The 22114-nt window shown below is 34.1% G+C and overlaps 3 protein-coding genes across 3 annotated transcripts; 2 read left to right on the top strand and 1 right to left on the bottom strand.

Annotated features, from left to right (window-relative positions):
• Window positions 1-3606: 3606 nt before the first annotated feature.
• LOC134244175 (E3 ubiquitin-protein ligase RFWD3-like) lies at window positions 3607-8909 on the top strand (the record flags this gene model as incomplete). Its single annotated transcript, XM_062726441.1, has 5 exons — window positions 3607-3810; window positions 4078-4172; window positions 4421-4512; window positions 7990-8178; window positions 8421-8909. Coding segments are annotated over 5 exons (730 nt in total), but the record flags the coding sequence as incomplete, so codon positions are not given.
• A 3166-nt stretch (window positions 8910-12075) lies between these two features.
• LOC134244168 (uncharacterized) lies at window positions 12076-15172 on the bottom strand. Its single transcript, XM_062726433.1, has 6 exons — window positions 15073-15172; window positions 14384-14504; window positions 13835-13916; window positions 13644-13740; window positions 12292-12412; window positions 12076-12150 (listed from the first exon to the last, which is right to left on the bottom strand). The coding sequence occupies exons 2-6, from the start codon at window positions 14475-14477 to the stop codon at window positions 12143-12145; spliced, it is 402 nt and encodes a 133-aa protein (XP_062582417.1). The 5' UTR covers window positions 14478-14504; window positions 15073-15172; the 3' UTR covers window positions 12076-12142.
• Window positions 15173-17333: 2161 nt separating this feature from the next.
• Window positions 17334-22098, top strand: LOC134244198 (uncharacterized). The gene is made up of 4 exons (XM_062726468.1): window positions 17334-17460; window positions 18146-18268; window positions 20120-20212; window positions 21136-22098. The coding sequence occupies exons 1-4, from the start codon at window positions 17385-17387 to the stop codon at window positions 21456-21458; spliced, it is 615 nt and encodes a 204-aa protein (XP_062582452.1). The 5' UTR covers window positions 17334-17384; the 3' UTR covers window positions 21459-22098.
• The last annotated feature ends 16 nt before the right edge of the window (window positions 22099-22114 follow it).

Genomic DNA, 22114 nt, shown 5'->3' with positions numbered 1-22114 from the left:
GTAGGGCAGGGCCAAAATGGCCGACCAAAGTTTTACATAGAAATATATGGGAAAATTCTTTAAAAATCTTCTGCAATAATGACAAAGCCATATTTCATCATATTTATATGGAAGCATCTTCAGGTAGTGAAGATTCAAGTTTGTTCAAATCATGACCCCGGTGGGTAGGTCGGGGCCAAAATGGCCGACCAAAATTTTACATAGAAATATATAGGAAAATTCTTTAAAAATCTTCTTCTCAAGAATGACAAAGCCATATTTCATCATATTTATATGGAAGCATCCACAGGTAGTGAAGATTCAAGTTTGTTCAAATCATGACTCCCGGGGGTAGGGCGGGGCCAAAATGGCCGACCAAAATTTTACATAGAAATATATAGGAAAACTGAGTCTTTAAAAATCTTCTGCTCAAGAATGACAAAGCCATATTTCATAATATTTATATGGAAGCATTCCCAGGTAGTGTAGATTAAAGTTTCTTCAAATCATGACCATCGGGGGAAGGTGGGGCCCAAATGGCCGACCAAAATTTTACATAGAAATATATTGGAAAATTCTTTAAAAATCTTCTTCTCAAGAATGACAAAGCCATATTTCATCATATTTATATGGAAGCATCCCCAGGTAATGTAGATTCATGTTTGTCCAAATCATGACCCCCGGGGGTAGGGCGGGGCCAAAATGGCCGACCAAAGTTTTACATAGAAATATATAGGAAAATTCTTTAAAAATCTTCTTCTGCAAGAATGACAAAGCCATATTTCATCATATTTATATGGAAGCATCCTCAGGTAGTGTAGATTCAAGTTTGTTCAAATCATGACCCCCGTGGGTAGGGCGGGGCCAAAATGGCCGACCAAAGTTTTACATAGAAATATGTAGGAAAATTCTTTAAAAATCTTCTCAAGAATGACAAAGCCATATTTCATAATATTTATATGGAAGCATTCCCAGGTAGTGTAGATTAAAGTTTCTTCAAATCATGACCATCGGGGGAAGGTGGGGCCCAAATGGCCGACCAAAATTTAACATAGAAATATATAGGAAAATTCTTTAAAAATCTTCTTCTGCAAGAATGACAAAGCCATATTTCATCATATTTATATGGAAGCATCCCCAGGTAATGTAGATTCATGTTTGTCCAAATCATGACCCCTGGGGGTAGGGCGGGGCCAAAATGGCCGACCAAAGTTTTACATAGAAAAATATAGGAAGATTCTTTAAAAATCTTCATCTCAAGAATGACAAAGCCATATTTCATCATATTTATATGGAAGCATCCACAGGTAGTGTAGTTTATAGCTTTTTCTTCATGACCCCCGTGGGTAGGGCGGGGCCAAAATGGCCGACCAAAGTTTTACATAGAAATATATAGGAAAATTTTTTAAAAATCTTCTTCTCAAGAATGGCAAAGCCAAAATTCATCATATTTATATGGAAGCATGTCCAGGTAGTGTAGACTCAAGTTTATTCAAATCATGACCCCCGGGGGTAGGGCAGGGCCAAAATGGCCGACCAAAGTTTTACATAGAAATATATAGGAAAATTCTTTAAAAATCTTCTTCTGCAAGAATGACAAAGCCATATTTCATCATATTTATATGGAAGCATCCCCAGGTAATGTAGATTCAAGTTTGTTCAAATCATGACCCCCGGGGGTAGGGCGGGGCCAAAATGGCCGACCAAAGTTTTACATAGAAATATATAGGAAAATTCTTTAAAAATCTTCTTCTGCAAGAATGACAAAGCCATATTTCATCATATTTATATGGAAGCATCCTCAGGTAGTGTAGATTCAAGTTTGTTCAAATCATGACCCCCATGGGTAGGGCGGGGCCAAAATGGCCGACCAAAGTTTTACATAGAAATATGTAGGAAAATTCTTTAAAAATCTTCTTCTCAAGAATGACAAAGCCATATTTCATCATATTTATATGGAAGCATCCTCAGGTAGTGAAGATTCAAGTTTGTTCAAATCATGACCCCCGGGGGTAGGGCGGGGCCAAAATGGCCGACCAAAGTTTAACATAGAAATATATAGGAAAATTCTTTAAAAATCTTCTTCTGCAAGAATGACAAAGCCATATTTCATAATATTTATATGGAAGCATCATCAGGTAGTGTAGATTCAAATTTGTTCAAATCATGACCCCCGGGGGTAGGGCGGGGCCAAAATGGCAGACCAAATTTTTACATAGAAATATATAGGAAAATTCTTAAAAAATCTTCTTGTCAAGAATGACAAAGCCATAATTCATCATATTTATATGGAAGCATTCCCAGGTAGTGTAGATTAAAGTTTCTTCAAATCATGACCATCGGGGGAAGGTGGGGCCCAAATGGCCGACCAAAATTTTACATAGAAATATATAGGAAAATTCTTTAAAAATCTTCTTCTCAAGAATGACAAAGCCATATTTCATCATATTTATATGGAAGCATCCCCAGGTAATGTAGATTCAAGTTTGTTCAAATCATGACCCCCGGGGGTAGGGCGGGGCCAAAATGGCCGACCAAAGTTTTACATAGAAATATATAGGAAAATTCTTTAAAAATCTTCTTCTGCAAGAATGACAAAGCCATATTTCATCATATTTATATGGAAGCCTCCTCAGGTAGTGTAGATTCAAGTTTGTTCAAATCATGACCCCCGTGGGTAGGGCGGGGCCAAAATGGCCGACCAAAGTTTTACATAGAAATATATAGGAAAATTCTTTAAAAATCTTCTTCTCAAGAATGACAAAGCCATATTTCATCATATTTATATGGAAGCATCCTCAGGTAGTGTAGATTCAAGTTTGTTCAAATCATGACCCCCGTGGGTAGGGCGGGGCCAAAATGGCCGACCAAAGTTTTACATAGAAATATATAGGAAAACTGAGTCTTTAAAAATCTTCTTCTCAATAATGACAAAGCCATCATTCATCATGTTTATATGGAAGCATCCTCAGGTAGTGTAGATTCAAGTTTGTTCAAATCATGACCCCCGGGGGTAGGGCAGGGCCAAAATGGCCGACCAAAGTTTTACATAGAAATATATAGGAAAATTCTTCAAAAATCATCTTCTCAAGAATAGCAAATCCATGATTGGTCATGGGACTACTTTTGGATTGAAACTTTTCAATATTAAACCAATTTCTACTTTTCCTAGCCACAGTGCTCAGGTGAGCGATGTGGCCCATGGGCCTCTTGTTATACTTATTAAAACATTTCTTTTGGAAAGGCTTAAGTATTCATAATAAAACAACATATTGTTTGAGTGAACAGTGGGATGATAAATATTAAGTACTGTTCTTTAACATTCATAGATAATACATACATGTTTGGTTACCGTAGACTGGCAAATAATCGTGATGGTTTTAATTTCACTATCTTTGTGTTTCGTCATTTTTCCCTGAAATCAAACCCATAGTGAATGTTTTGAGAAATCGTGAAATCATAACACCATGGAATTAAAACGACTTCAGTATATAAATGATACTGTACATGTACATTATCTAACATAAACAAATTATTAAAACAACTTAATTAAAGATAAAGACAATTTTAATGAATAGAATATCAAATGTAAAACACCTGTACAATTTTAACATCATTGTTGTATAGTTATGATCTTCCCAATCCTGTTTGGAGCTGTGTATGGAACACAGATGACAGGAACTTTTTCTATGCTGGACAAGCTAATGGTAATGTGATGGAGTTTGACATTCGGAACACCTCGGAACATGTCCAGGAACTCAACACAGAGGGCATGAGGTCACCTGTCGTCTCCCTACAGTACATTCCAAAAGACATCCAAGCTAGCTTCAGGTAGTTTCAAAACTTTTGGAAATTTGATTTCCATGAACAGTTTTGTATGCTTTTCGATTTCCAACAGAAAAAATAAATAAATCTATTAAGAGTCCTTCAATCATTGCTGAACTATATTTAGTGACTTTAAATTTAGTCTGAACTAAAATACAATAGCTTAAATTTACACTACAAACTGATATTCTTTTAGTCATGATGGTAGAACATTTGAATTGTGACATTTTGTAATTTTAATAAATACATGATTGTATTTATTTCCTCTGTCAGACCTGGTGGATTAGTGGTTGGACAGCTGAACAAGATAAGCTTCTACGAGAAGAAACCAGACAACCAGTACAGGCTACATATGCTACCATTAGAGGGTAAGAAATCTCAAGTGGCACAAAAGCAGGAATAGTATGACGGGAAGGGGAGGAGTGACTTAAGTTTTAAATTTTGCTCACATGATTATATCTTTTGATCAGGAATTTGATATTCAATGTGGAAATTTTGGAAAACCAATGTGTATAAAATTATCTGTTTCATTAAATAAACAAAACAAAGAAAAAAACTGTACCATAGCAACATATTTGATTGATTTTTAGCAAGTTATTATGCAATTTGTTTTTAGGTAACTTGACCAGTCTCTGTTTTGAGAATCACACGAGGCACCTGTTGGCCAGCTTCAGACCAACATCCAAACATCCTACAGTTAGACATCAGGTATTTAAAGGGTTTTTATCATGCATCATGAATTTTTGATATAACAAGGTTTATATGCTTTTAAAATCATCCATCAAATTTTTTTGGTTAGAAAATTAATATTTTGTGTGTTTCAGCGATTCAAAGTTTAAATTTCTCAATATGCATATTTTGATCGCCGATGTTGTGCGCCATTGCTCTGACGTCATAGGTGTCAGTCCTGGTCAAGCGAAGTACTTATCGTGTTTACAAAACGGCTCAATGGCTTCGTCTTAAAACCCTACTAGAAATTAAATAATGATAATTGGTTAATTGATAGATAATTAGATATAATTTGTGGCGTTTGTATGAAAAATCAGCACAGGAAAGGTTTTAGGAAGTTTTTTTTACCTGCCAGGGACTTGGTCGGTGCGTGGATTTGTCTTCATTCAGAGCATTCGTTAATGTACGATCCCACATTCTGTATTATGTAAAATATCTATTTAATGGAAATAGTATTTTTCAAAAAATAATAATTTATCAATAGGCATTTTAAAAGTCCGGCACACACATCATGCACTATGTGTTGTGAAGTTCGTAATGGCGAACGGCGCCATTGAAGATCGAAGTGGCCTTTCTATCAAATGATGTTCATTGCTGGAACAGATAGAAGAAATACAAGATCTGTTTATGTATATTTTATTAAAATAACAAAGAAAGAAAACGTAGAACGACCATTTTTATTAGGTCACCTGAGTAAACTCAGGTGACCTATTGCTATCTGTTTTCGTCCGTCGTCGTCCGTCGTGTGTTAACATTTGAACATTTTCAGCTTCTTCTCATCCAATTTTGGCATAGAGCATCTTTGGGTGAAGGGGAACAAAAATTGTGAATTTCATGATCCCTGCCCCCCCTGGGGCCTGAGGGGTGGGGCCAAAACCACTAAAATTAATGCAATCTTTAAAAATCTTCTTCTTTACTCCTGGACATCAAGCAGTCAAACTGTTTGCATGATTGTAATTATCATTGAGTCCTCTACCAAAATTGTGAAATTCATGGCCCTGGGGTCAGGGGTTCTAGTGCTAGGGTGGGGCTAAATAAGTATATAGTGAAAATGCATTATTTCTTTGAAAATCTTCTTCTCTACTCCTGGGTATTAAATAAATGAACTAAGTACATAGTTATGATGAGCAAGAGTGCCTCTACCAAAATTGTGAATTTTATGGCCCCAGGGTCAGGGGTTCTGGTGTTAGGGCGGGGCTCTATTGATTATATATAGTGAAAATACATGATTTCTTTGAAAATCTTCTTCTCTGCCCCTGGGTATCAAATATACTAAATAAGTGCATAGTTATGATGAGCAAGATTGCCTCTACCAAAATTGTGAATTTTATGGCCCCAGGGTCAAGGGTTCTGGTGTTAGGGGGGGGGGGGGGTTCTATTGATTATATAGTGAAAATACATGATTTCTTTGAAAATCTTCTTCTCTGCTCCTAGGTATTGAATAAACTAACTAAGTGCATAGTTATGATGAGCAAGGGTGCCTCAACCAAAATTGTGAATTTTATGGCCCCAGGGTCAAGGGTTCTGGTGTTGGGGAGGGGGGGGGGCTCTATTGATTATATAGTGAAAATACATGAATTCTTTGAAAATCTTCTTCTCTGCTCCTAGGTATTAAGTAAACTAACTAAGTGCATAGTTATGATGAGCAAGAGTGCCTCAACCAAAATTGTGAAATTTATGGCCCCAGGGTACAGGGTTCTGGTGTTAGGGCGGGGCTCTATAGATTATATAGTAAAAATACATGAATCTTTGAAAATCTTCTTCTCTGCTCGTAGGTATTAAATAAAGTAACTAAGTGCATAGTTATGATGAGCAAGAGTGCCTCAACCAAAATTGTGAATTTTATGGCCCCAGGGTCCAGGGTTCTGGTGTTAGGGCAGCGCTCTATAGATTATATAGTAAAAATACATGAATTCTTTGAAAATCTTCTCCTCTGCTCCTAGGTATTAAATAAACTAACTAAGTGCATAGTTATGATGAGCAAGAGTGCCTCAACCAAAATTGTGAATTTTATGGCCCCAGGGTCAAGGGTTCTGGTGTTGGGGAGGGGGGGGGTCTATTGATTATATATTGAAAATACATGAATTCTTTGAAAATCTTCTTCATTGCTCCTAGGAATTAAATAAACTAAGTACATAGTTATGATGAGCAAGAATGCCTCTTTTAAAATTATGAATTTTATGTCCCCAGGGTCAGGAGTTCTGGTGTTAGGGGGGTGGGGCTCTATTGACTATATAGTGAAAATACATTAAATCTTGAAAATTTTATTCTCTGTCTCTGGATATAAAGCAGATGAACTACCTTTATAGTTATGATGAGCAAGGGCCCTAATCTTGCAGACTTGTGAATTTCAAGGCCCCAGGGTCAGGGGTGGGGTAGGGGCTCTACTTATATACTGAAAATGAATTTATTGTTTGAAATCTGCTTTTTTGTATTTATAAAACATTTATTTATTTTTTGATATTAAGGGTGCCTTTTTAAAATTTGTGCAATGTGTGGACCTAGGGTCAGGGGTTTATGTCACAGTGTTAGGGGCACTACTGAATAGTTGGAATGCATTTTTGTTCCCCTACCCTGTGTATGGGTATACAGTAACCAAGCTAAGCAACTGCTAAGTGTATTGTTATGATGATCAATGGTGCCTCTTTCAAAATTGTGAATGTCATATAGCATCTGGCTTAAAACATGAATCAAATTCAATAACTGGAAAGTTGTTGCATAATGCTCAGGTGACCTATAAGGCCCGTGGGCCTCTTGTAATTATTTAAGAAGTTAAACGTTAATAATTCGATCTATTTAATCGAAGTCAGGAGTTTTCATTAACGGCTTCGTCTTCAATGCCCTATGTATCCTCCTTTCACGGTATGTTTTTTGGTTATTTTTCTGTTGTAGAAGTTAATACATATAAGATTGAGCATCCATAGCCAAAGTTATATTGTCAATATCAGAATTTCTTCCAACCTAGTGGTGTATTCTTTTTATTTCATGCAAATATCTATACGGTAGATGTTTTCTTACGATACGCTTTACGAGGTCTAATTGCCCATTGACACCTATGACGTTTCAGTACCACGTGACCCCTATCTAATTAGTGGAGATTTTCAATCTGAAGACCCTACATTACGGACGTATTATGGCTCAAGTACGACAGTTTAAAACATTATTTTATAATCAAACGATAATTATATGTTCCAAAAATATAATAGTGTTTAATTTTTAAGAAATTTCGATGCGTGATAAAAACCCTTTAAGCATGCAAATACCCCACAGTTAGTCTTTCAGAACTAAAATCCAAACATCCATTGAATAGACATAGTTTTACTGTAGAAACACTCATAAATATATGCATGGCAATATTTTGTTCTCTTGATGAAGTATTCATCATTTAAATCTTTTCTACAAAAGATTTATGTAAAAAAAAAATTGGTAATTGTGACCATGACCTTTTTTTGGTAGCTATGTGAGATGACCTGTGTGAACCTCAGCGCTGATCCCACTGTCATTGACAATGGCTGTAGTTGTCATGTGATACAGACATTCCACGGCAGCCAGACACAGACGGTACTGACACGGACACTCCTAATGACTCACCCAGCGGACGACAGTAGAATGTTAATCTGTGCTGGAGTCGAAACAATCTCGGGGGTAAATATTGATATCTGAATTACAGCTTTTGCAAGCTACTATATAAGTGGTAATTTACAGAGAGGTCCAATTTTTGCACAAGTTTTGAATTTAGGTAGAATCCGAAAGCTTTTCTTGTTTCTTATTTCCATTATTGCTATGTGTAAATAAAAAATGCCAAATTATTTCTGTAACTAGATCTGAAAATAAGTAGATATTCATGCAAGTATTTAATCAAAAATTTTTTTGTTCAATGACTCTAGGTCCATATTTGGGACACCTCGTCTGGACAGCTCGTTCAGCGGTTACCAGCTGGTGGTATTGTGGTGGACACTTGTGCCATGTCAATCAACCAGCAAACGTATCTAGCTGCACTGACTGAGAAAAACCTTAAAGTTCATCGCTGGTGCTGATTCCCTAGAAATACCTCAACCAATTTTTGAATTGGATCTTTTGATCCAAGGTTTAAAAATCACAGCCTCTCTTCTGTGTGTCAGAGCAGACAGAGGGTTGTTTTTCGTACCGAGTGTAGTGAAGAACAATAACTCTAACACGGAACTGTGATATTAACAGCCAGTTTAACAAGTTGATGGTCCCAGAAGTGTTCATTGTACCTTGTCTTTCAGTATAAGAGTATGAGTGACTGTGCATGTACATGTACTGGTAGTAGTATGTTATGTTTAATCTTGTAGTCAAAAAAAAAAAATACATGCCCCAAGACAAAGAAAATAAAGAAGATTGTGTTCAAAATATTATGTACTTTATATATATTTTTTAATTAAGAGATAGTTTTTAGTTATCATGAATGATCAATATTCAGATTTCTGGATGAGTAACAAAGCAAAAGAAAGAAAATATTTCATTTTGACTTCTTCATCAGAAACAGGGTGAAACAAAATAAAACCCCCCTTTGGATTTAGGTTAGTGGAGTCACTCATGTTGGCTTGCACTATCATTTGAAAATTTTCAGCCCTTTCTTTGGAACCGTGGAACAATTTTAATATATTTTGGCCAGGGATGGGGTCGATTACTTTCAAAAGTAATCGATTAAATTACAATTACTTTGGATTTTAAAAGTAATCGATTACAAGCTGATTACAGACATTTTTAAAAGTAATCAATTACATCTGATTTCTTTTCCTTCCTGTAATCATGATTACTTATGATTACTTTAGATTACATTAAGTTTTTGTCTCGCCTGCGACGAATGTCGCGAAGCGAGACATAGCGACCATAGATTCCGTCGTCGTCGTCGTCGGCGTCCAACTTTTGGTTAACCCAAATGTCAAAGTTTTATAAACTGCAATAACTTTCTCAAATTTTATTCAGTCTTCTTGAAATTTGGACACAATATTCAGTATGGATAAAAATTTATATCCCAAGTATGATTTTGAAAAAAAAAATTCAAATTTTTCCGTATTTTTTCCTTAAGTTGGACTTAGTTTTTTCATGATAATTTATGGTGAAGACCTATATTCCAGCAACTATAAGTTATAGGGATATGATAATTAGTCAGTGGATACATCATGGGTAACCACAAACGTCAGTACCAGAATTAGGTCATCTTGACCTACATTTTTCTGCATGAGTGACTTTGGTTAAATTTTTGGTGGAGGTCCATATCTCAGCATCTATAACTTATAATGGCATGATGATTTGTCATTGTACAGGTTATAAGTAACCAACAACATCAGTACCAGAATTAGGTCATTTTGACCTACATTTTTCTGCATGAATGACTTTGGTTAAATTGATAATGGAGGTTCATATTTCAGCAACTATAACTTATAGTGGCATGATAGTTAGTCAGTGGATACATCATGGGTAACCACAAACGCCTGTACCAGAATTAGGTCATCTTGACCTACATTTTTCCGCATGAGTGACTTTGCATAAATTTATGGTGGAGGTCCATATCTCAGCAACTATAACTTATAGTGGCATGATAATTTGTCAGTGGATACATCATGGGTAACCACAAACGCCTGTACCAGAATTAGGTCATCTTGACCTACATTTTTCCGCATGAGTGACTTTGCATAAATTTATGGTGGAGGTCCATATCTCAGCAACTATAACTTATAGTGGCATGATAATTTGTCAGTCTACACATCATGGGTAACCAACAATATCAGTACCATAATTAGGTAATCTTCACCTACATTTTCTGCATGAATGACTTGATACATATACAGTGGATTTGATTTCAAAATGCAAGTTCAAATTATTGCGACTCATAACACGTTGCAATATTCGCAATAATAAAAACATCACAATAATTTGTGAATTTACAGGGTATATGTATATATATATAAATGCCAATATAATCGCCAAGGGATTAGATATTAAGTCAGCTGTTCCATTTCTTTATTATTGTATTTTTGAGTTATTCCTTCTGAAATGTCAATAAATGCTTCAGTTTATCAGACAATCATTTCTTACTAACCACAGCGACAGCAGGCGAGACACAGGGTTGCGGGCAACCCTTACGTACTTTTTATTTGTTTAATGTTCAAGGACAACAGAATGTTTTTTATTCAGTACTCTCTTTTTGAATAGCATTTATATTTTGAAGGTAGAATCTAGACAAAGTTTGGTGGTACATTTCTTTATATGGATGCATCAGATTAATTAAGTTCATGTTTTCTACCTTTAATACAAGTAAATATCTGTGTTATTGTTGAGATAGAAATAAAAAAAAATTATTTATGAAACTGGACATAATTATAGTTATGCATAAAGGGATTCGATAGAGAACTGTTACACAAGTAATTGACCTTCTTGATGAGCTTTTCAATTAAGCTGCCAATTACTAGATGTTTTTACAAGAATTAACACACTGACTGGGCAAGCATGGATAGTCCAATAATTGTTATAACCCAAGCTGACCAATCTTTTGTATACCGGTGTTTTATAACTAATTAATTCAAATATTTTTTATGTACATGAAAATCAAACAAAGTGATTTTTAGAATACATATCTCAATAAAGGAATATTTGATATTTAAAAAAAAACATGTTTATTCAAAAATATTTTTATAGGGAAAACAAAATGTTGCATTTCACACAATTATGTAAATTGATTGCAACAACAAAAAAAATCAAACTTTAAAATGATCCTGTAGTAATTTTCTTCAAGTTTAATTATACATATAAAGTCAAAATGGCGAATTGCTAATTATAAACTGCTAAAGTATTTTGAAATTACTACTGAATAAAGCTAGGAACTGATAGAATTTACTCATTGTCTGGACAATAGACCTAATTATAAGCATTTCTGGAAGCATTAAAAGACACCCAACTAAAAATAGGCTATAATTTAATAACTTTTTCTCACTGATATCATAAAAAATCATTATTTCATGAAATTTGTTTTAATAACTGTAATCATAAAGTAATCAAAAAGTAATCATGATTACAGAAATTTTTTCAGAGTAATCGATTAAATTACGATTACTTGTAATCAGAAAAATGGATGATTACTTGGCAAACTGTAATCGATTACAGCTAATAACGATTACCCCATCCCTGATTTTGGCATATGGCATCAAATTGAATGGGAACAAATTTAAAGAATTTTAATCTTTCAAATTCTTTCCTAGTACTTCTGGATATCAAGCAATACAGCTGTTTGTATGACTGTACATGTAACAAGCATTGACCCCGCTACCAAAATTGAGAAATTCATGGCCTCTGGCTCAGGTTTTCTACATTGATCTTATAGTTAAAATGTATTTTTTCCTGTAGAAAATGTTTGCTGCTCTTTTGTATGTTCAAAGCAAAGCAACTGGAATATCCAAATATGCTTATTTTTAAATTCAACATATAACCAGCACAATGACTTGATCTGTTTTCATTTTTTACCAGTATTTGTACTTTATTACATAAATAAAGTTCATTATGTACATATATACAAAAGTAGCTGCCTTTCCCACGAAATTTATTGCAGACTTTGAGTTACAACATGTGGTGCACTTTCTGCAAATTATTTTCCTGCAAGAAAAGACACTGAAAATGTGAATATTACAAAACGCAATAAAAAAGGATATCTTTTTGGTTACATGTACATGTATATGTTTAAAGAGTTTTTAACTATGTTTGCTAATCATTTGAAGTATTCTTGTCAAGACTTACCAAAGCCCCCGAATTTGATGTTGAGATAATTTGGCATGTTATCATCTTCATCTCTTTTATGGTTGGCTTTTGTTTTCAGGAAAGTAGAGACCACTTCCTCGATTGTCTTCACTGATATTGCCTGTAAAGATTAGAAAAATCAGCTTTTTTCAAAGAACTAAGTTATGATGTTTTAAGAAACATTTATCTACTAGTATATACAGCATAAGAAACTGAACCGACACCAACCCCCACCCCGAATCTGCTTAAAGCTTGTAGTTCACTCGCATCTTTGCGCACCGACGTTTGTTTGTGTGTGTATGTTGTATGTTGTTTAACTTCCCTCTTGAGAATTTTTCACTCATATGGAGACACCACCACTAGCCGGTGGAGAGCTGTAAAATGTGTCCTATGCTCGGCGCTAAAAGCCATTGAGCAGTGAGGGATCTTTTCGTGTCTGCACCTACTGCGACGCGAGACGTCGGTTTTTACGGTCTCATCCGAAGGACCGGTCTCCTCGTCCTACAGTGGGATTCGAACCCATGACGTAAGGGTACTCACTTTGCGACTTTAAAACAGACGCTCTATATAAGCACTGTGTCACGCACCGACTTTTGTAATGTGACGTGATATACAGCCAAGCCTCATTATATCAAACTCGACGCATCAAAGATAAAACCTACCCATACCGTAAAATCGAGATAATCAGGCAAATTAAAACCCAAAAAGAGTGGGGGACTGCTGATGCACTTCAAAATACCCCTCAGGCGCGGATCCAGATTTTTTTCCAGGGGCGGGGTCCACCCAAGAAAAAAAAAATCCAATCCTAGAAATTTCTTAACAAGCAAAAAAAATAAAAGAAGTCTACTAATAAAAGAAGACCACTTTTGCCTCAAATCTTTCACTTATACCCATTTTCACACATATTCGCGTTTACCAGGGGGAGGGGGTCAGCGTTTACCAAGGGGGTCCATGGTAACTTTTTTCTTGCTTTAGTATATATTACATTTTTTAACCTTGTAAATTCCAGGGGGGGTCCTGACCTCCGACCCCCTCTAGATCCGCGCATGCCCTAGTATATGAGAGATATCGGTGTTCGACTGTAAATTGTATTTTGTTATACATGTTATCATTACTTAGTCCACTATGTTTTGTGATAATGTGTTTTTCACCGATATAAGTAAACATAGAATTTATAACTAAATGACTTCAAAATCGATGCCCACTAGTACTAAATAGTACTTTTTAATTTCCAAATGTAGGCATGTACTGGTAAAAAAATTCTTCTAAACTATGAAAATATTAAACATATTTAGATATTTGAAATATTAATGTAATTCTGGCTTTTTGATTACTGGTATTATTATACATACACCTGTGCCATTAGAGGTTTGTAGGATTGTCCTCATAACATCTCCCAGCATCTTATCCTCTGTGTCTCGGATCAGCTTCACGATCTCTTCATAAAACCTGTGTATTACATATTAACGTATCTATATTCAGATATTCAGAAAGTTGTAAAAATACGATAATAGTACAATGTTAAGATAACATGTTTGCTTACTGTGGCGTGTTTTTCCATGTTATTTCTTTAGACAGTTCACTCAGCAGTTGTTTTTCCAAAGTTGATTTCACTTTGTTCTCAACTAAAACAGAACAACTGTATCATAATCATTGTCACTTATTCACTTACAACTTCAAAAAATTAGAATTGTCACAATTTGAATGTGGTTGGATGTGGAAATACACCATACAGCTATATTGGGAAAGGTATGTGCCGTTGAAATAGTCACTCAGGTCACAATTTTAATACTTGGTATAGTAAAAGCACACAAAGGAGTCGGAAGAAAATTAAAGGGGAAGAGGGGGGTTAAAACCAACAAAAAAAAAACGTTTTGGGTTTTCAATTTTCAATGCCTGTATAATGTCTATCTTTACTAAAGGCGTTTTCAAAATACTGCAACAAAAAGTGTTTGCAATGGGTAGGGAGGGGGTTGGAGTCTATAAACGAGCAACATTAAAGTACGCCTAAAAAGTTCTCAAATCGGACCCCCCCTCTCTTACAAAGGGCTTGGCTAGTATGGAAAGACACAGTCCAAGTTGTCACACCTACGTGTAGATAAAAAAGACCTCTTCTCAGTGATAGCCGCAGACTGAACCTTTAAGCATGTTGTCACTAGGCAGACCAATAGGATGGCGGATCTCATCTCTGTTGGCGTAAGTTAGTTACTTCTCTGAAAATAAGATATACGTATGTTTAATGGTCTTCAAGTAGGTGGTCTGATTGACAATTTTGAATTATATATGTTAAGGTTGTTCACAACCAGCAATGAATTCACATAAAGAATTTTAAAAAAAAAAAAGCTTTCTTGTAATAATTATGTTTATGCCATTCTGTGCTTTTTTGTCGGTTTACATCAATGAAAATGTGTATGAAGTATGAAAAAATATATTTTAAACAACCATTTGATTGGGAAATATCAACAGAGATGTGTCAAGGAATACATCAAGTATTTTAAGGTTTGGAAGTTACGTTTACTTCTACGACAAATATTAAACATTCGTACACGTAAGTTTCTCTTCGTCAAAAATATTGCAAATCAAATTATAAACCATTTATATATTTCATATATTTTACAGAGTTATTCTTCTTTGCGAATGGCTAGACATCCTTAATTACAACAATAGATGAAATGTTTGTGTGATGTGGCATAGATATTCTTTTTCTGACATTATAGGCACAGAACATAAAGAGATCAATTTGATCATTAAAAATTTACAGATTTTTTTTAAATATCGTACCTTTTAGATGCTGAATATTAGAATCCTTATCCAATTAATTTCGGTCAACTCCTTAAACTGGGGAGAGTCTTGGTAATTGTTGTATATAAAGGACGGTTGATAACCCCAATGACGCACATGTTGTTCCATTTCTGATACGGGGCTTCTGTCATGTTGGAAAATTATAAAATGTACTCACTAAAACGCAATATCAAACATACTATAAAGATACGGATAAACAAAATTATTGTGTCGTTGCATAATATCTGAAAAAAAAGGTTTATTGATAGCCTACTTAGTCCTTCACTTTTTTCAAGCAAAAGGTCGTTATGTTAACGCAGTACTTTATTATTTCATAAAATATATAATTCCTGGAAAATTCTCTTATTCCGCAGAAATGCATTGGATGACACATGAGCGCAAAATGAGCGGAAACCGAAACCAGGGATGAAATAAAATATATATTGGTGAAATACATTATTTTCACCTTAGCGGTCCATGCAAAATTTATTGTCCCCCGCTTTTGCGAAAGCGGAGGAACATTGAATTTCATACGTCCTGTCCGTCAGTCTGCCAGTCTGTCACAAAAACGTTAACCTTGGTCATAACTTTTGAATGAGAAGAGATATGACTTTCACATGTGAATTACCCATAATAAAACATTTTCAAATATACCATGATATATTTGACCCCTTGACCTTTGAAGTTTGACCTATTTTTCAAAAATCTTAATATTACTTTAAATTGGCCATAACTGTTTAAAGAGAAAACGAGAGCCTTCATATTACAGATGTTTATTAATTTTGTCAATGCTTTGTAAAATATACTATGATTTTTGAACTACTGTTCAAAATCTTTAATCTTGGGCATAACTTTTGAATAAGAAGAGACAAGGCTTTCATATTCCACAGGGTCTGTGCACTAGTATTACATGTGACGAGATCTTTCTAAATTAAATATGACTTTTGAACTCGTGGCCTTGAAGTTTGACCTACTTTCCAAAAATTATATTTTGTTATAACTTTTGATAGAGAAGAGATTGAGCTTTCATGTTAAATATTTTGGCTTGTGCATTCCCTGTGACAAGATATGTCCGAACATGCTATGAATTTTTACTCCTTGGCTTTGACTTTCATGTTTGACCTACATGTAACTTTCAAAATTTTCAATTTTGACATGTTATAGCACTTTACCTAAGACATAGAAGTGTACTGCTTAGCGGAATAGTACTGTGGTTTTATAAATATTCAACACCAATTTTTATCGCTGTCAAGTCAAACCTTGAATTGAAAATGAAATGTTCCTCAAAGTTTGATGCCTCCATCACAGACACTTTTTACTTAATTCACTATTTTTGGTTATAATGAGTATTCATTTTGATTTATAATGTTATTATTAGTATATTGAAATTGAACTACTGACCAGTGGTGGGAGAATTAAGGTCATGACGTCATTGTTCTAAATATAGAGATCAGAAGGTGACCCATATAACCATTAAGTAATCTCCAGTGATTACAAACCAGGTGTAAGATAAACTGTCCATCGGAGTAGGCATAAACGGAGGAAAAAATCTACTTTCTCTCTTTTCTTTATACAAGCTTTATAGGTAGGTTGGTAAATGTAGATGTTCCCGGCCGCGCGGATCTAGAGAGATAGGTGGCCGGGGTCTGAACGCAGGTTCCTTCTGGGTTTTGAGAGAAGTTTCATGCTTAAAGTTAAGTAACCACAAAGTTGACGTTTGAAACTCGATCGATTAAAAACACAAACACCCGATAAAATGGTAAGGAGAGTTCTATATATACACATGTACATGTATATGAAGGACTATTTCCTTCTCCTATCCCTTACCCGGTTCCACCCACCCGCACGCGAAATAGAATTTATGGAATAAGAGGCTGAATATCTTTCTGTGATTTTCAAGACATTGATGCAAAATAAAATAAAACGTCCTGATTGATACATCAAAAATCCAGCTGGGGCCTGTTTTACAAAAGGACTTACGACTTAAGTCCAATTTAATTCTTCATATAACTTTTTAATTAACATTATATCGAAAATTATTTTTATCTTTTTAAAAGAAATGTGGTAAGATATTTTTACACAAACAATTTCAAAGAGAATTATTAATTTTGCAAAATTTTACAATAATCTGAAGTTTTTGGTCTTAGTCGTAAGTTCTTTTGTAAAACAGGCCCCTGTATCACATTAACGTAAAAAAAGAGTGCAGTAAATTCGGAAAAAGTTAAACCACAGTGTGAGTATCTTTATTTAGGGAGCTACTTCGAAAACATCCGGTGTAAATAAACCACTTGGTCTTGGAAAACTAGTGCGATATGCAAAAGTACATTTTACTTTTGTTAGTCTTTGTAATGAGTGTTGCTTGCACTTTATGTGTGCCAAATGTCAGAGGTAAATAGACTTCTTTTCGTAACAGTTTCAAACAGTTAATTACAATAGACTTCTTTTTGTAACAGTTTCAAACAGTTAATTACAAGAGATATACACCGTAAGCTCACTTCCTAGTTTCATTGATCAAAATATTGAAAGTAGTGGGACTGTCACAGATTTGCAAAAAATACGACAATATCTATACTTATACCTGTTTTTATGTTGCAAAAACATCTTGAAAGTGACATAATTTGATTGCGAATGAAGAATTTGTATTCGCTTCTAATATTGACCTTTTTAAACTCAAAATTAGCTTTAGTCAATGTTCGTTCATTCACAAGACTATTCTGATTTATACAGTGTTTGAACTGTCGCAATCACTATCATCAGTTGCATAGTATTTGCATAATCTATCCATATTTTAAGTTTTCTTAAATCCACATTGATTTTGATATTCCTATTTAATTCCTTTTGAAAAAAATAAGAGATATCTAGGTTGTGGGGAAACAGCATGGAAATCTAACTCACTAGTGACTTCAACATATCTGGGGTATTTGAGAAATTTATATTTGAGATACTGGAGTTGAAATATATACAATAAATTTGTTTTTTTTCTTTTAGAAAATTTGACATAATGACAGAAAAACAACATTTTGTTGTTATTGTTTGACTGTCTATTAACTTCTTTTGTTTCATTTTGGTTTAGTATTTGAACAAAAGTCCCATCAGCCATCACAGGAAACCTCCCTTAGAGGCTGTAAGTGTGTGGGATACAACTGTGGCTGTTGTCAACATTTAGAAGTGGATGAGATACACCTTAATGATACAGGTAAACTGAAAGGACTTAAAAGAAGTTTTTGTCTGTAAATTTTTAATAAATTTTTAAGTATTAAAAATGTAAGCAACAAGTCCCTGCTTTGGATTAAGGTAGGATTCTTCTCACATTTCTTGTATTTAAAAATTAATGAAATTTTCACAGAATCAAGAGGACAATATCACTATGTGATGGTATCAGTGAGATTAAATTTGACTGTTTAATATTAGAGGCAAGGTCAGGTCAAGGTCATTACCTTTTTCCTGGACATTAAGAATAAAAAATTACTGTTTCCAATCATGCGATCCCTACTTGTAATTCAAAAGATTGAATGTTTTTCTTTTTGCATAAAAAGATACTACCATATAGAGCCTAAAAGATGATATTACCAAATTGACATGGATAATGTAAATAAAATGAATATTTGCTAATCCGAATTTCCTCTACCTAACTTAAATTTTTAGGATTTATTAGTTATTTTTATATGCTTCCTATATTTAACTTTTTTCAATTTTCACAAATAGTAAAGTTGTCATATAAAGGTACAAAATGATACAGTTTCTAAAAGTTTTGATCGTTTACTAAGAGAGAAATAACACTGTTTACGAATTTTTGGCTCAATTCTGTACTTAGATTTGAAGTATTTAAAAGCCAACATAGTTTTAGTGTGTGTGAAAAATCTTATTTATTTGATATATTTTAAAGCTTTAGTCCCTTATTATTAATTTAACTTACATTTGAAAATTTCGTCTAGTCTTTGATTGTGTAAAAATTATAAATAAATTCAATGTTCTATAATAATTCTGAGAGGCAGAAAAGAAAGATATTTTCATACGCCACCATTCCGCCAAAAATATAGTCCATGCTAGTTTTCAAACGCAGTTCACCATTTCTATTGAAAGTTGTATAATTGTGATGAGGAAAGAAAAATATGGTATTTTAAATCTCTTACATCTAAATATATAAGACATATCAACAAATGTACTTTGAATATTCCATCTAGTCAGAAACCAGAGAAGAATCCTACCTTAGCACTAATTAGAAGTGTTTATAGTTGATGTCAATACCTGTATACATGAATGTTTAGAATTGTACAGTGTATGTAAAAAGGTGTGTATGTTTATTTCATATTACATGTACTAGTATTTTGAAATGACATTAACTCTGTTAAACAAGTTTATATCAAACCTGTTGAAATGTGTATGCTAAATGCAGTAAGCTACTAGACAGCATTTTTCATATGAATTCTATTCTGTATGAAATATCATGGATCTGTTGATTATTTTTCACCAATAGCTATTTTATTTTTCAAAGAATAAAGGGGGAGGGGGTATTAATTAAGGTTAAGAATTGGAAATGATTTATGGTAAACTATATTGACTGGTATTTATAATAATTCTTTGAATGGTTTGTATGTTGCCCATGATCAGAAATAGGAATTAAAATTCAAAGGTCATTTCCATCAATCCTGATGTCTGATTGACTTCATTTGCATTGACCTAGAGGATCCCATTGTTGTGAAATGAAAATTTAGAAATAATTGTCTACTGAGAATATTTTATAAATAATACCAATGAGTTTGCATTTTTATAAACAATGACAAATCTGACGAAAGTACCATATCTTTTATTTTGAGAGAGAGAGAGAGAGGTTTAAGTACCTGTATGATAAGTTATTGTAAATCATTGAGACATTAGATTACTTGTTTAAGGAGAAAAAAAATCTTCGTGCAAAAAATGTACTAGTAATTGTTGTATCTTGCATAACCGACTTTGCATACATAATGTATTGAATTCATTTTTGCATTTTTTAAACATTAAAAAGATTGTTTAAAAAATGAATTAAATGCTGGTGTTTTTCTGACAGTGTGTATAAATGTGACGTATCTGGACAAGGACTACGGACTGGAGGTAACACTGAGTGTAGATGGACATGTCTACATCAACGCCTCCGTATCAGGTATGTACAAAATTATATAACAGGTAAACAGCACTTTGAAGTTGAAATATGTGGTTTTCTGTGGATGAATATACTTGTCCATTTTATGTTTTTCCGTATAGTACTTTCATGAAATGCAAATGTAACGTCGTATGACAAAGAAAATAAATTTAGAAATTACATTTTTGAAATATGAATTGAATGATGAGTAAAAATAAATGTGTTTAACGGTTAAATGATTCTTTTATGCACTGTGGTATATGCTCAAATAATTATTTGAATACAAATAAATTCTATATCTTTCATTGTGTTAGCTAGTTGTAGACCTATGTTTAACCAAGTGATGCTCGAAAACTCGTTCTCTGCTCCTTGCAGGGTCCCCAATCTTAATCACTCGCAAAATTCAACCACATAAAGAACGCAGCTCTTGTATAATTTTGAAATAAATAAATTTTGATTATAATTTTAAGAATATCCTGTCTAAAAGACTAAAATTTTGTACGATTCTCAGTTAACCGTGGATTTCCAGTAGGGCGTGACTTTCTAGACACTACTTACTTAACGTCTCTCAAATGGCAAATAGATTCTCATTGGTTAAGAAATTAATAACATCAGCAACTTTAAATTGTTGTTGACACTGATGAGACAACTTTAGCCCCACCTCTCTGCCGTACGAAATGTTATTGGATCATTGATAGACTCGTTGACATTCGTTGGAATGTATTTCAACAGTGAATGATTGATACATGTAGATAGATTGATTGATCGGTGTTAAACGCTGAGTCGGCAATATTTCAGAAAGACTGTGTAAATTTCAGATGCTTATTATGTAACGTCGAAAATACCACGCCTTACTGAAAGTCCAAGGATAACAGAGAACTGTACTATATTGATCTTCATTTTGGCCATTAATAGTGTTTGGTTTTTCTAACTACTACGTTTAGCCCGGAACCCCCCTCCCCTGTGTGCCGCTATACCGGGTCTTAAGGACCTCGCCAGTCTGTGTCTGCAGTTCTACAACCTCAGTGCCAGTCCCACATCCGTTTCCGGTTGTGTAAGGGTCGTGGCGAAACTGAAGTATGTCACCGTGGAGAAGATAAACATTGGTTGCTTTAAGATACCACCTTCTCACAGGAATCGATTGGAATCTCATCAGTCGAGGAGGCACGATTTTCTGGACAAAGCAGTAGAGTTAAAGGCATGGGACAATTGGTCCGCTTTAAGGAAATATTTCGACTTAGACAGAAAACAAATTAAACAGATTTGAGACGTTTAAAAACCAGCTTTTATCTCCACACTTGCATTCCATTTTCTTTTCACTCGGATAGCAAGCGAAACAAAGATTGTAGCTTTTTCAAATAAAAGGAAATACATGTATAACAAACTGCTTATTAGTGTTCTTGGTAACACCGAATCTTTTACTAATAACTTATTTACCAATTTAAGTTTAATATATAGCTTGAAAATGTTCATGTTTTCTTAGAGTTGTTATGTTCTACACACAATGTAATATTTGTATGTTTAATCTAGAGAAGAGCGAAATTTCATTTCACAAGATTAAGTACCATGTTAAAAAAAGAATGCCACGGAAATATTACAGGTGTAGCTTAAATTGCACTTATTAATTTAAAATTTATGATTGTGTTTTGAAAAGTGATTAGCATTTACCGTCATTCTACAACTTTTTAAAATAGATTATATTTTGTTCAATTGAAAATGAAATTCCTTGTAAGAATAAGGGTCGATGATTGACCCATTATAACGGAAAACAGGTTGTATATGTACTTTGAACATTATCCCGTCAGACGGATTTATATACATAAAGATATGTACACACTAGCGGCAAAGCCGATTTGTATCTGTTTATAATGTTGTTATTATAAATAAAAGCCAAAAATGGTAGGAAATGGAGTGTTTGTATTT

The sequence above is a fragment of the Saccostrea cucullata genome, unplaced genomic scaffold (assembly GCF_032062105.1).
Source record: "Saccostrea cucullata isolate Sc308-1 unplaced genomic scaffold, CSIRO_AGI_Scuc_v1 ctg512, whole genome shotgun sequence".
NCBI classification, from domain to species: Eukaryota; Metazoa; Mollusca; class Bivalvia; order Ostreida; family Ostreidae; genus Saccostrea; species Saccostrea cuccullata.
The sequence above is the reverse complement of the archived record's forward strand: the minus strand, read 5'-3'. Positions and strand labels throughout refer to the sequence as shown.

Bases quoted from the DNA above. Each gene is read 5' to 3' on its own strand.
- LOC134244168 (XM_062726433.1), bottom strand. From the start codon at position 14,477: ATGAGATCCGCCATCCTATTGGTCTGCCTAGTGACAACATGCTTAAAG. The intron at 13,741-13,834 runs GTAAGCAAACAT...TGTAATACACAG, and splicing joins ACATGGAAAAACACGCCACA to GTTTTATGAAGAGATCGTGA. The intron at 12,413-13,643 runs GTATGTATAATA...TAATCTTTACAG, and splicing joins AAACCTCTAATGGCACAGGT to GCAATATCAGTGAAGACAAT.
- LOC134244198 (XM_062726468.1), top strand. From the start codon at position 17,385: ATGCAAAAGTACATTTTACTTTTGTTAGTCTTTGTAATGAGTGTTGCT. The intron at 17,461-18,145 runs GTAAATAGACTT...ATTTTGGTTTAG, and splicing joins ATGTGTGCCAAATGTCAGAG to TATTTGAACAAAAGTCCCAT. The intron at 18,269-20,119 runs GTAAACTGAAAG...TTTTTCTGACAG, and splicing joins GATACACCTTAATGATACAG to TGTGTATAAATGTGACGTAT.